Raw genomic sequence first — 13,303 nt, 5'->3', positions numbered from 1 at the left:
TTATTGATTTCATAGCACAAACACTTAAATTCTACTAATTTTTTGGAAGTCAAAATCCATATATTTGTCCATAAAATGAGCTTTGCTCTTAGTACAGAGGATATTTTTTTTTAGCTTTATACTTGTTTTTGCACAGTATAAGATATTTTCTTATTATTATATATATATTCTTATACATATATTCTAATATATATCTAATATATATATATTCTTATTTCTCCCTTTGGGATGGCCCCATTCCATTTTTCCCACAAAACCATGTATATGCCTTCATTCTCTTAGAGAGCAAAATTTTTATACACTACAGAGAATGAAAAGATGATTGCAAAAATCCTCTGGTTTTGGTTTCTATAGAAAAAACACTTTCTTTTACACTGAGTGGTGAAGTGCAGGCAGGAGGCTGTTTTTAAAGAACAGGATGAATGAGAATCCTGAAATTGTCTTGGGGATGCTGTTATGCAGAGGAAGACCTCCCCATGCCAATTGAAATTCCACAGCTTCACAGTTGTGGTGAGTATTTTCCAGTTAATTTGGCAAAGGGTTAGAGGTGTGACAGGCAGGAGAGGCAGGGAATGATGCCAAGAGACAGGTTCAGCTTCTTTGGGCACTGGGCAGCATTTTGCTTGTTAATTCTACTGACTGTAGCAAATAACTTGCATTTGCATCCCTTTCAAGTGTGTGTAGGAGGGAGGAGCCTGCACCAATTTGTCTGGTTTAATTATAGATGTTCTACCCACCTTCCTAATTGCTCCTTCATTAAGAAGTAGCTTGTTTCTTTTTTTCCCTAGGAGCTAAAGATAATCAACTTTTGTTTGTTTCTGTAAATATTTTTTTCTGCCCTTGAGGAGATAATTATTTCTATTGTTGCATGAAGATGGTGGCCAATACAGGAGGAATAATTAGAGCAGATGGCTGAAAATACTTCCCTTGTAAAAGACATCTAGTATAATAAAATACCTCCCCTTTCTCTTTTGTCTCCTCCAAATATACGTTTTTCTTTCCTTCAGGTGGATGGGAGTTGGGTGAGGGGGTGTAAATCTTTTCCTGATGTATTAAACTGAGGAGCTGTTAAGAGTTCACAGCCTGGAAAGTGAGCTCCCCTGCATCCATCACTGAAATTAAAGTGTTTTCAAATGTGGTGTGGAGTCCTGGGCGTGTGGCGTGGGGAAATGCGGGCTGCACTCCATCACTGGGAATGTTAACCTTGTCTCTCTGTGCTGGCTGAGGACAGGAACACTTGCTCTCTGTACTTGCTGGTTAAATGGCAATCTGTCAGCACCAGGCTGCTCTCCTGGGTGTCAATCTCTGATGTGTGGGCAGCATTCCAAACTTTTGTTCATTCGTGGATGCGCTCACTGGGACAGGAGAACTTCCTCCTGCTAAAGATTGCAGGGACCATAGTGTGCTTTCTGTGCCATCAGCTGGGGCTGGGGGAAAGGATAAAACTGCCTGCTGGGGCTGGAGCTGGTGGGAAAACCCTCCTGCTTTCAGGATTCTCTCTCTGGCATGCCCCAGGTGGAACCCACAGCCTGGAATCATGGAATGCGACATCAAAGAACATTCTTTCAAAACCCCTGCCATGGGCAGGGACACTTTCCACTGTCTCTGATTGCTCCAAGCCCTGTCTAGCCAGGCCTTGGACACTTCCAGGGATGGGACAGCCACAATTCCTCTGGATAACCTGTGCCAGGGCCTCACAGTAAAGAATTTCTCCTTAAAATCTAGGGAAGAAGGGAGACTAGTGAGCACAGTAGGAAGCAGGGTCTGTGTTTAGGTAAATCACTGCTTCTTGGTTTTGTTTTAAAATTTATTTTCTGATGAGAGGATGAAAGCTCTTATCTTTGTGCCTGTAATTGTTATTGTAGTCTTTTTTTGGGAGTCTACTCTAAACAAACCCCACTTAACTAAAAAAGTTATAAAGTTATCCCAAAGTATGATCAAATTATCTATTCTGTATCTAAACAGGACTTTCTCAACCCTTTAAAAGCCCAAACCTTGCATTTTTATATCCTTCCTATTTGTGAATTTTTTACCAACCTGGGTGAGAATTTAAGTTTTTCACTGTTATTTGTTCAGTTGTTGCAGTCACTGCTGCTGTTTCCGAGCCCTGGCAGTCACAAGCTGACAAACTGATCCTGAGATGCGTCCCCAAAGGCTGACAGAAAGGCAACCCCAGCCTGGCTGACAACAGCAGCAGCTAAAAAACATAAAATGGAAAAAAATCTGCCTGGAAAATGAAAAAAGAAGGTGTAATAGGCAGGAAAGGGGGTTGAGGTGCTGAATTTCAAAGAGATTGTGTGTATTTTATTGTATGCTGCAAAAATGTAATTTTACTTTTTTATAATTCATTAGTTATTTTGAAGATATGATTGGGAAGGGAAAATTAACCTGTGTTATAACAAGCTATGGGCCTGGTACACAAGGTTTGGGCTGGATATGAGTTGTGCATAGAATCCTAGAATATTCTGACTTGGAAAGGACCTGCAGAGGTCATTGAGTACAACCCCTGGCCCTCATTGGACACCCCAAAAATCCCATCATGTGCCTGAGAGGTTTCTCCCAATGCTTCTGAGCTCTATCCAGCTTGGTGCTCTGATCTGAGGAACCTGTTCCAGTGCCCAGATTACCTCTGGGTAAAACTTTCCATAGAAAATAAAATTTCCTGTGTGCATGACACATTTCAAATGGATGTCAGATCTGGAAAGCACTCGCAGGACTCTATTCATTGAATTTTCAGGTCAGATCCCTTCCCAGCTCCTTCTGCTCTTTGGTGCCCCAGGAAGAACAACTGGGGTTTCTTAGGGATTCCCAATTCTGGTGGTGATTTCCCACCCACAGGAGGTTTCTGTCCATATTTTGCAGGTTTGGCTCCCTGCTGGGTTAATGCCATCTGCTGTGCTGGATTCAAAATGTGAAATGTTGCCAGAGTGCGTTTCCTATGGGTGTGTGATGTGAGGGCACATCCTGCAACAGTTTGGGGGATGATTTTACCTGTTCAGTTCAGGTTATAATTATTTATTTAACTCATTACATTGTATAAAGCATACAACCAGAAGAGACTCATGCCCCAATTTAGCTACTGATTGTTACAAGCCCTGCAGGATTGCAGCATCTTTGTTGTCTTGCTTCTCCTGTTAAACCCCGTTGAAATTGGCCACGTTCAGATGTGAGCTCTGACAGCGACACAGATGGCTGCAGAGATGTCGTGGTCTCATAAGCTCTGTTCCCTCCAAATCATCCTTCCAGCTCTGGTGCACACTGAAGCCAGAGTGTGGAGCTGCCACCCCACTGCAGCAGCTGCTGCCAGCCAGCTCCAGCTTCACAGCTCAGGGTTTGCTTTATGCCAGCTCCTCTTTCTCCCATCCTGGTTTTTCCAGCTCCCTGCCATTTTTCCTGAAGCTGGGAAAAGCACAGGAGGGAAATGCCCAGCACCAGTGGCTGACACACAGCTTTCCCTGGCTCTGCAGGTTCCTTCTGGTTCATTCACCAAGCCCACGTGGGGTGGGCACTCAGCCACAGCCCTGGCACCTGCAGCTGCTGCTGCTCTTCAGGCTGGCTGAGAAGTATTTCAAGTAAACACCAGAGGTCAAATACAGGGTGCCAGGCAGGGGAAAAATTGAAAAAGAAAGAGTTTTGCTTGTCTGAAAAAAAAAAAATAATAGAGGGATGTTGTCACTCTGTCACCAGCCCTGCTTAATGAGAGATGTGCAATTAATTTGTGTATTAGTTGATGTTATTTTACCATGGGCTGCTTAAGTGGAGCTAGATATAAACACCACCACCCTTCTGTAAAGGATTTTAAGAATTCTGTTGCAGCAGGAGATTGCACTGTGCTTTTCTCCCAGAAGTCAGGGAGGACAATCACATGGGATTCACAAAGTTGAGGGAAATGTACTGGTGGTTCAGGGCAGGTGTCTGTTTCACTAAACTTGTATTAGACCACACCCTCTTCTCTCAAAGATCTTAAGGAGGTGCTCTTTCATCTTAGGGAAGGGTGCAGGACTGCAAGAGAAAAGTCACCAAACAAAACTGTTTGATGTCTTTCCTCAATCCCTACAGAGCTGCCTTCCCTCTAACCCCATTCTGTGCTCTGGTAATTTAAAGTGTGTTCCTTGAATAAACCCACTTTTCTCCTCCTAAAACAGATTCTTTGGATTTATTCTCTCTGTGGTAATGCAAGGATAGTACAAGTGATTATAAACAGCTCCTGGTCTTGTGTTATTTAGCTAATGTTCATCTGTTTAATTTTATTCATAAAGAAGAAAAAGTGATTTTACAATATTTTAAAAATATTGATTTTGCAAGTGAGAAATCACTTGAAAGACGCACAGGTGCACATGACCGCGGCCTAAGCCAGGCATTTTCTCACTGGAAACCTTTAAGTATGGACTGGGTGGAAAAATAGAGAGTTTTATGACCTTGATTAACCCATTTTCTCCCTCTGTGAGGGTGGAGAGGCCTTGGGACAGGTTGCAAAGAGAAGCTGTGGTTGTCTCACTCCTGGAAGTGTCCAAGGCCAGGTTAGATGGGGCTTGGAGCAACCTGGGATAGTGAAAGGTGTCCCTGTCCATGACAGGGGGGGTGGAACAAGGTGATCTTTTAAGTTCTTTCCAACCCAAACTATTCTGTGATTCCACTGTCAGGTATGAGCAGTGAGATTTTTGTGCCAGATGGTGTTGGGAGAACTGAACAGATATTGAGTCCTCTAAGAGGAGACAGCAGGAACTGAGTAAGCTCAAACACTGATGTTAGGTAGAGAGAAGGTTAGATGAAGAGCAAGAGTGTCTTCTACTTAGAAATCCATAGTTGCCATCTTAAAAGAAAAAAAAAAAAGTCCAAATATTCAGAAGAGGAGTTTATTCTTAACTCATGCAGGGCTTCTATCAGCAGCTGACTAGGTGCTAGCAAGTGGTGCTAGCAAGAAGGTCTGGCACACTCCTTGCAGCCTTGCTTGCCCATGAGAGTTAGTTGGAAGGTTCTGAGTGATTTCAGAGGGTCAGAGTGATGTCAAAGTGACTTAAAGGCACTCAGGAAACCTTCTCAACCAAACATTCCTGTGGATCTCACCATTTCCCAGCTGCCTCCTCCAGTGTTATGCTGATAGCATTGGCAGCATTTGTGCCACAAAAGAATTTATGGAATTTGTAATTTTATGCTACAACTGTCTTGATAAGCAGTGTACACACCTTTCTAAGAACTGTCCCCTCCTCTGAGATAAAAACAAGTTTAATTAGCTGGTTTTCAGTGGATCTGTTTTATATTTTATGCAATCTGTTTCACAGCATTGCCAATGAAGAGTAATTCACAGCCTCTCTGGAAAGATAATGGGTAAAGGCATCTATCCTTTCAGCTGGAAATTTGTCCTAAATCTCTGAACTATATCAACTAACAAAAATTTAACTTGTCCTACTACTCTTAGCAACTATGCGATAATTTTACTTTGGTAATGATGAAGTGGTTCACTCCCTCTGACACCAGAGTTTTAACTGCCAAGAATTTTTTACTGCCTTGTGTGTTAATGCAGTCCCAGGCTTCACTCTGAGCTGAATCAATTCCCTTTGTAGAGAAATCATAGAATAGATTGTAGGAAATCCCAGCATCCAGCCAGAGTGGATATCAACCAGTTGTATCATTTAGCCTGGGAACCATCACTCATTCCCCGGTGAAAATAATTAAAATAGTCTATAATCGTTTAAATAATTAGAGTGGTTTTGGTTAAAAAGACCTTAAAGCTCATCTGAAGGTCCATGGGCAGGGACACCTTCCACTGGGCCAGGTTGCTCAGGGAGAGCACTATGGGAAATATTCTATAAAACATCAGGCACATGAAACTAAACCTGAAAACAGCGCAGTAAAAGAGAATAACGATCATAACACCCCCATTATTGATTCACCTCCACTGCAGCTCCCGAGCAAAAGCTTTAATGCACTCGATAGGCTCCATTTGAAAATGGAGTAACTCTGCTTTGCTTTTGTCTTGAGGTTATTCTTTCCACTGCTGTTTTGGTTATTCTTTCCACTGCTGTTCTGTTGCACAGCCCAGTGAGGACCACAAATATTTCCATGTCTGGTTTCCCCCCACCACTGCCTCAGATGAGTTGAGGATGTTCTTGTTGTTCCACATATGAGACCAAATAATATATTTTGGATATCTATGTCCACACTTGTGCACAGATGTCCAGGCAAAAAAATTCACACCTTCTTCCAGAAATTCACCATCAGGGCCCTAAACAACCTGGTCTAGTGGGAGGTGTCACTGCCCATGGCAGGGGGACTGGAAGGAAATGACCTTTCAGGTCTTTCCAACCCAAACAATTCCGTGATTCTGTAAAACCTTCACTGCAAAGGACATGTTTGAAGTATAGACATGAGGAGGAACCTTTAAACTCAGGAATCACTTTACCATGGCACATCATGAGTCAGTCTGTTAGCAGTTTTCAAGTTATTCAGGGCTTTATTTGGAACTGCTGTGCTTACCCTCAAAGCAGAGGCAATAATAATGCCAGATAAGCAGAGAAAGCTAAAAAGGTACTTGAGAGGAGGAATGTCTGTCCAAATGAGGATGAGTGGCAGGAGAGCCTTTAGGAAAAAAAAAAAAAACCAAACCAAAAAACAACCTGTAAAGCAAAATACTGCCCATCCAGGAGGATTTTTTAATTCCAAGCTCTTCAGGCTATTTTATGGCATTGCCAGGAAACAACAGTGCAGTTCTGCTTCTCGGGAGGCAGAGAGAGACACACACCAAGAAACCTGTGGAGGGTCCTGGTGCAAATCCCTCATTCCCCAGATTAGAACGAGACAAGGGGCGACCCCCAAATTGTGACAAGCACTCCTGAAGGTCAAGCACCTCTCCCGTGCCAACATCCATCTATTCCTTTGCCTTTTACAGGGTCCCTCTGGAAGTCGTCTTGTACAAACCGCTGGATGCGGCTTTGGAATCTCCTCCGCTGCTCTCTGAGCAAACCCGCTTCTTGAAAGATGGCAAGGGGCGAGCTTTGAAACTTCTCTGGATGTTTCTCTTTGCAGCTTGCCCTGCAGTTGTGCGGCCGGTGGGAGGAGGACTCCAGCTGGCCTGCTGGCCACCAGCCGCGAGATGGCGATAATGTCACGATAGAAGGCGGCCGGACCCTGCTCCTGGGGACCACCACCAGTGTCCTCAACCTGCTGCAGCTCAAAGGTCTGCATGAGGGGGGTTCGGTGCTCTTCTTCCTCCAGGGATGGGGTTTTTCATGGCTCTGGTCTCTCCTTTCATTCCCCAGCTCCAGCATTAGAGGAGATGATTGTGCAGGCTGAGCCTGCTCTCGGTAGATGGGGGCAGTGATGGGGGACAGGGCAAGAATTAAAATATCCTGCGTGCAGAAGGAATTGTTTATGCTGCTTGAGGCCTAATGACAATATAAATAAGCAAAAAGGCCTTTTTTCCCCTTTTTTCTTTACCCAGTATACCAAAATTGCTGCTGTCCTGAGCAGTGTTCAGTGATAATGGCACTGCTGATAACAAAAATCTCTGTTCTGTTTGGCATCTTTGAGGCAGGTGTGTCACAAACATCTTCACAAAATTATTGACATTATAGAATCACAGGTAAAAACAAGCAAATGCAGTAAATAATCCCAAATCCTAGAGCCCAGCTGGTGGGCAGAATGTAAATAACTGAGCACAGTTATGATGGGAAACCCTGGATTTGCTGGGTTTATTTACCTGTACCTAGACTCAGAATAAAAATGAGAGAGGCATATCTCTGTGTGGGTGTCAAAGTAAGAATTTAAAGGACTTGTAATTCCATGCCAGAAATCTTCCCCGCTGAAAGTTAGATCCTGGTTGTGGAAACTGTTGTACACATGCTGGTATTATGGGAATGAGTTGTGCTGGTGAAATTGCTGGCACAAAGTTAAGCCTCTGCTGAAATAGAGATCAAAAAATGAAAGCAGGAGTTTTTACATGTTTAAAGACCAGGATTATTGCTGGTAAAATTGCTTTTTTACTAAAATGATACCAAAGGTACTAGTTTTTCATTGGGATGATGGTGAAAGTCATGCATTTGACAATTAGATTTTAAATTTGAATGATAATTTGAAAAAAGTTTGCAAGTTTATCCCTATCATGAGAACATTTTCAAAACTCATTGAACTTGCTCAGCCCAGGCTCAGAGATTTTCAAAAATTGCTACATCAGACATCACTCCCATTTAAAAGCAAAATTAAAAATCAGCTGAGATTTTAAGATTAAAAAAAAAGGTGAAACACTTTGGTACAATCCTTTCCCCCAGTGAAAATTCTAAATCTGTGATTCAATATTATTCTTAACCTTATTGTGATTATACCATACTTTAAATGAGACAGGTCAGAACACCAGATTTCTTTTGGCTGCAAATCTGGAGGAAGGTTTTGGGGCTCAGTCACAGACTTTTTGAAGACTTGGGGAAAAATATTGGAGAAGAAACTCTCTGAGCTTTGTACCTATTCAAAGGCTCATTTGATCTATGAGTCAGCCCTCATGAAGCTACTGGAGGTCTGATTGAATTTAATGAAGTCTGGAGTAGTATCTTTATGGCTTTGGCTCATCTGACATTCAAATCATTCCTCTTCTTTATCGTGTTTTCCAAGAAGCCTGGTTTATAAAGTCAATTCAGTTAGAAAAGCATTAGAATATTCTAGATGCCATTATTTTCTCCACTGTTACACGCCAAACAGAGGGATAAAACATTTTAGAATTATAACCTGCAAGAATTTTTTGTCTGAGCTTTGTGAAGTTGCCTGTTGCATCCACTGCCACCACAGGTTCTCTGGCTGTGTAGCCTTGGTTAGATTTGGAATCAAGACATGCTGAGATCTATTCTGAAATGAGGCTGAGATTTATCTTTCCTTATCTTCCCTTTTTTTTTAAACTGTCCAGCTCAGGGGAGTTTTTTATGCTCCTGTATTGATAGAAACACACATCAACAAAGACCTCTTCATTTTAGGAATTATTGACACCCATCTCAAACTGAACCACAGGTGATCCCTCAGAGCACAGCTACCAACCCCATGAGCACATCAAATAATCAAGCACTTCCCCCAGGTGCCAGATGGGCATGGCAGTACACCCCTAACCCCTAAGGTAGGTGTCGATATGTGCTTTGATTGAAACATCCCATTCCTGTTTTACCTGGAGAGCTTTTCTTAGCTGGAGCTGGAGAATGGGATTAAATTGTAGCTCTGCTCCCTTTGGCTTTCATGACTCAGCATCAGGCTGGCTGTGCACTCTTAAGCTGAAAATACAAGGTTTTGTGGATGGAAAAATGATGTAACACTACTGAATACACTGCTGCTACACTGCCCATTTTCTGGTGTTATGTCCAGCAAACCCAACACATGTTTACATGCCCATTTCTTGAACTTCTCCTTTCTTTAAGACACCATGAGGATTTTGCATACTGGCCCTGTGTTGTCCCATTTTGATGATTTCAACATTGCAGTAATTACTTCAAGAGTGTTAGAACAAGAATTTCATGTGCAGCCTTAAACTGACCCTTCTTTGGCCACATTAACATACAGCCCCAGACATATAGAGGTTCTGGGAATGACCAGACTGTCTGGGCAGAAGATCTGGAGGTCAAAACAATAGAAAAATAGGATTAGGCTGCTGGGTTCTGCTCACTGCCACAAGAGCTCAGCAGTTTCTCCCTCCTCCTCAATAAGCAGGGCATGAACATGTGGATATTGAGAGTGGAAAGTTTAATAGTCAGGCTGTGAAACAGCTCAGACAAGACTGATTGGGGAAGAGATACCAGATAGACAGACTGTAGATAATTCTGTATGTTCAGCAGATTGGAGTTATTTCTGTAATCCCAGCATCACAAGCATGGAAATATTTATGATAACCCAGGACAGATGGAAATTTCCTTTGCACGGGGCTTACACTGGAGGAACATTGTGTTTGATGGGCTGATACCTCAGACATGTGTTGTTGCCTTTGTCTGAAATTATAGTGGTCTAAGGAGGTCTGGAGACAAAAAAATGAAGCTGTCTGGTCATTCAGGAGTCCCTTGGAGATGAATTTTGGCACTCCCAGTTACACCCCAGTGGAATTGAAGATCCCCACCTGGGCAGTTACTCTTTGCAAAGGCAATTTTGGGGTAGCCACTCTTGCAGGCATAAGGGAGAGGATTGCTTTGATCCATTTTCACTTAAAGAATCATTTAGGTTGGAAAAGACCTCCAAGGTCATGGAGTCCAACCTTTGACCAAATACCAACATGTCAACTAGAGCAGAGCACTGAGTGCCCTGTGCAATTTTTCTCTGATTCTCTGATTCTGTGAATATTTTTTAATTTCTTGTAATCCATGTTTTGATCAGACTTTGGCCACAATGGATCCTGTGAGAAAATCAGGGAGTAAGGAAAACACGAATATTGATTTTGCATGTCTTTTCCTCCTCTTTGATGCTATTAGCAACAAGCATCAAATATTCACTGATACACCGACTTCAGTAGTTGTCAAATAAACTGTGCTTCAGTCACTGCTGAGAAAGATTGGGTTTTAATTCACTGAAAGAAGGAAAAAATATTTCCCTCTGTTTTCTTCTCTATGGCATCAGCTGGTGCTTAAACTAATTTTTAAATCCCTTGTCAGTAGGCATATTTGGAACTTGTTCCTGTCATGGAGTTTTCTGTGCCCTTTTTATTTTTATCAATCCATTTGGGATAAGCATTGTGATCTTTTTTTCTTTTCTTTTTTTTTTTTTTTTTTTTTTTTTTTTTGCAGGCAGTTTCCAGTTCATATTTTCTTTTTTTAATCAGGCAGAGACATTACAATTAAAATACCATAAAAGTGATTCTGGCAGTATTGCAATAAGCATGTTTTTTAATTAAAGAAAGAACATGGGATGTACAAATAGTACCAGCTAATGGGAAATTTCATCCAATGTATTTTTTAATTGAGATTTAAAAGGAAGAAAAGTCAGCTCTATTTCTCTCTGCCACTGTGTGATATTTTCCTACATTGTTACGGTGAGCCTTCGATAATTAGTCTCAGAGCTTTAGAATCCTCTCTGTTTTGTGAAAAACTGTGGAAGGCAACAGTTGTTTATTTTTCAGAATATTTTTCTGCAGGGATTCAGTGTTATCTAGTAGAGTGCAACTCACAGATGTGGGCATTCCTGGAGGAAGGGTTTTAAGGCCGTGAATCTGTAGCAATTTAAGGTCTGGGTCTTTTCAGATCCTCTCCCTGCTGCAAACCATGGTTCATGTTTGGGTGTGGACTGCAGGTTTCTTTTGCCATCATGTTCCATATGGGCTTATGGGATGCAGGTTGGACTCCCAGGACTTCCACTTGAAAATTAAATTGATTTGCTGCAACATCAGCAGCTCTTAAGACTCCTGTGGGATGTTTCACAGTGGGCAGATGTGTGGAAGTTAATCCTGGCCAAGGAACTGAACACAGCTTTGGCAGAGACTGAGCAGAAACCCTGGGCAGCACTGGGGCAGCACCATAATCACTGTCATGGAAAGAGGGAATCACAGAATCACAGAATGTTTTGGGTTGGAATGGACCGTAAATCTCACCTCGTTCTAACCCTGCCATGGGCAGGGACATCTTCCACTGTCCCAGGCTGCTCCAAGCCAAATCCAGCCTGGCCTTGGACACTTCCAGGGATTCAGGGGCAGCCACAGCTTCTCTGGGCACCCTGTGCAAGGGCCCGACCATCCTCAGAGGGAAGAACTTCCAAATGTGCACCTAATGAATGTCTGTCACTTGGGGACTTGAAATGACAGCCCAGGGACCTCTGCTTTCATCACATCCCCGTGGGTGGTGTTACCTGATGCCTTCACAAGGCTCACTTGGAAGTTCCTCAATTATATCCCAGATGATGAGATGTGCCTGAAGACACCCTGGAGTGTCTGCACCTCTTCCCCACCAAGTCGCCTCTCCTCTTCCAAATCCATCCAGGTGTTGTTAAGTATCTCAGAGGCCCCTTAAGAGCTGAAGAAGTAGAAAGATTTCTTTGAAGGAGATACATCTATGGCAGCACCTTCTGGGATGCTGGTTGGAATTGCCTTTTACTCGTCTCCTGAGCTCTAAGGGAAGAGCCTGATCAGTTTCCAAGGGAGCACGTGCCATCTGAACAGATGGCTGTGAGCACAGCAAGCCAAAAAACAAAGGCTTGTCAGGCTGGGGAAATGAATTCTGTCTGAGACTACTGAAGCAGCTGCTGATTCCTCTCCCAGGGATGGATTGAGGCGTCCATCCAACAAAGTGCTGGAATACAAGTTTAACTTTTGAGTGTGTTAGTGGTGTCCTGGTGGAAATACACAGGCATTTGAATTCCGAACTTATCTGCGATCTGTACCTGTGTGCTATGAATGGAGGAACATTTTGAGGGGGGTGCAGGATGAATTTTGGACTCTTGGTTTGAGCAGCCTTTTGGATGGGGCCAATATAACAAAATTCCCCTTTGCATCTTGTTCATCCATGGTCCAAGCTGCAAACAACTTTCATGGTTCATTGGAATGTCCTGTGAGCATGTCAACAGGGTGCAGGGGACAGATCCATGAAATAATTAATTGTCTTTTCTAAAGATCATGAACTTTGTATTTTTATTTCTGTATGCAACAAGATCAACAAGATTTTAGTTGATTTGGGTTTATTTTTTCCTGCTTGGAGGTGCTACCAGGGACATCCTTGGAGCAGAATAATGAGCAGTAAAGGGGCTGCCAGCACACTAAAGCCTTGTGGTTATACAGGATCAAGCAAAGCTATTCCAGCTCTGGCAGTGGCATCCTGCTGTTTGCCACTCAGGGATGCTGGCCAGAAAGAGAATTTCTGATCCTGAGCCTGGGGAATTCTCATGGGGAATTCTGTGGCTTTGTCATGTGAAACACCAAGTGAGAGGAGCTGGTAAGAGCAAGCTGGAGGCTGTGGGGATGAATTATTCCTGGTCATGGAGCAACCAGAGCAGATCTCCCCTGCACCGTGATGGGAAGAGGTAGTCCAGGTGAAGAGATGAGATTTCAATCTGCAAATCTTCTTCCATGTAGAGGAAGTTTGAAGTTGAAGGTTATGACACAGTGGTGATATGTAAGACCATTTTGTTGATACTCTTCTGCTACTTTTATATAGAAAAAAATTATCTTAAGATTATCCAGCACTCTTCTCGTAATTTGCTGGCTTTAACACTGTTATTGAGCTTTACATAAAGAAGTAGAATTAAATCAAATTTGAAATGGAAGTGAATAGCTGAAGTTGAACTAAATATATATATGTTACTTTTATCCCAGCTCCCTAATGAGCTGTTCTTTAGGAAAAATATCTTATATTGACAGTGA

At 42.6% G+C, this 13,303-nt stretch overlaps 1 protein-coding gene across 1 annotated transcript in view; it reads left to right on the top strand.

The window, feature by feature from the left end:
• Positions 1–13,303, top strand: part of PKHD1 (PKHD1 ciliary IPT domain containing fibrocystin/polyductin) — a 238,734-nt gene that overhangs the window by 72,399 nt on the left and 153,032 nt on the right. The window contains exon 35 of the mRNA XM_063153146.1: positions 7,027–7,177. Coding sequence (XP_063009216.1) covers positions 7,027–7,177 — 151 coding nt within the window. The remainder of the gene's footprint in view (positions 1–7,026; positions 7,178–13,303) is intronic.

This window comes from Melospiza melodia, chromosome 3 (assembly GCF_035770615.1).
Source record: "Melospiza melodia melodia isolate bMelMel2 chromosome 3, bMelMel2.pri, whole genome shotgun sequence".
Lineage (NCBI taxonomy): Eukaryota > Metazoa > Chordata > Aves > Passeriformes > Passerellidae > Melospiza > Melospiza melodia.
The sequence above is the reverse complement of the archived record's forward strand: the minus strand, read 5'-3'. Positions and strand labels throughout refer to the sequence as shown.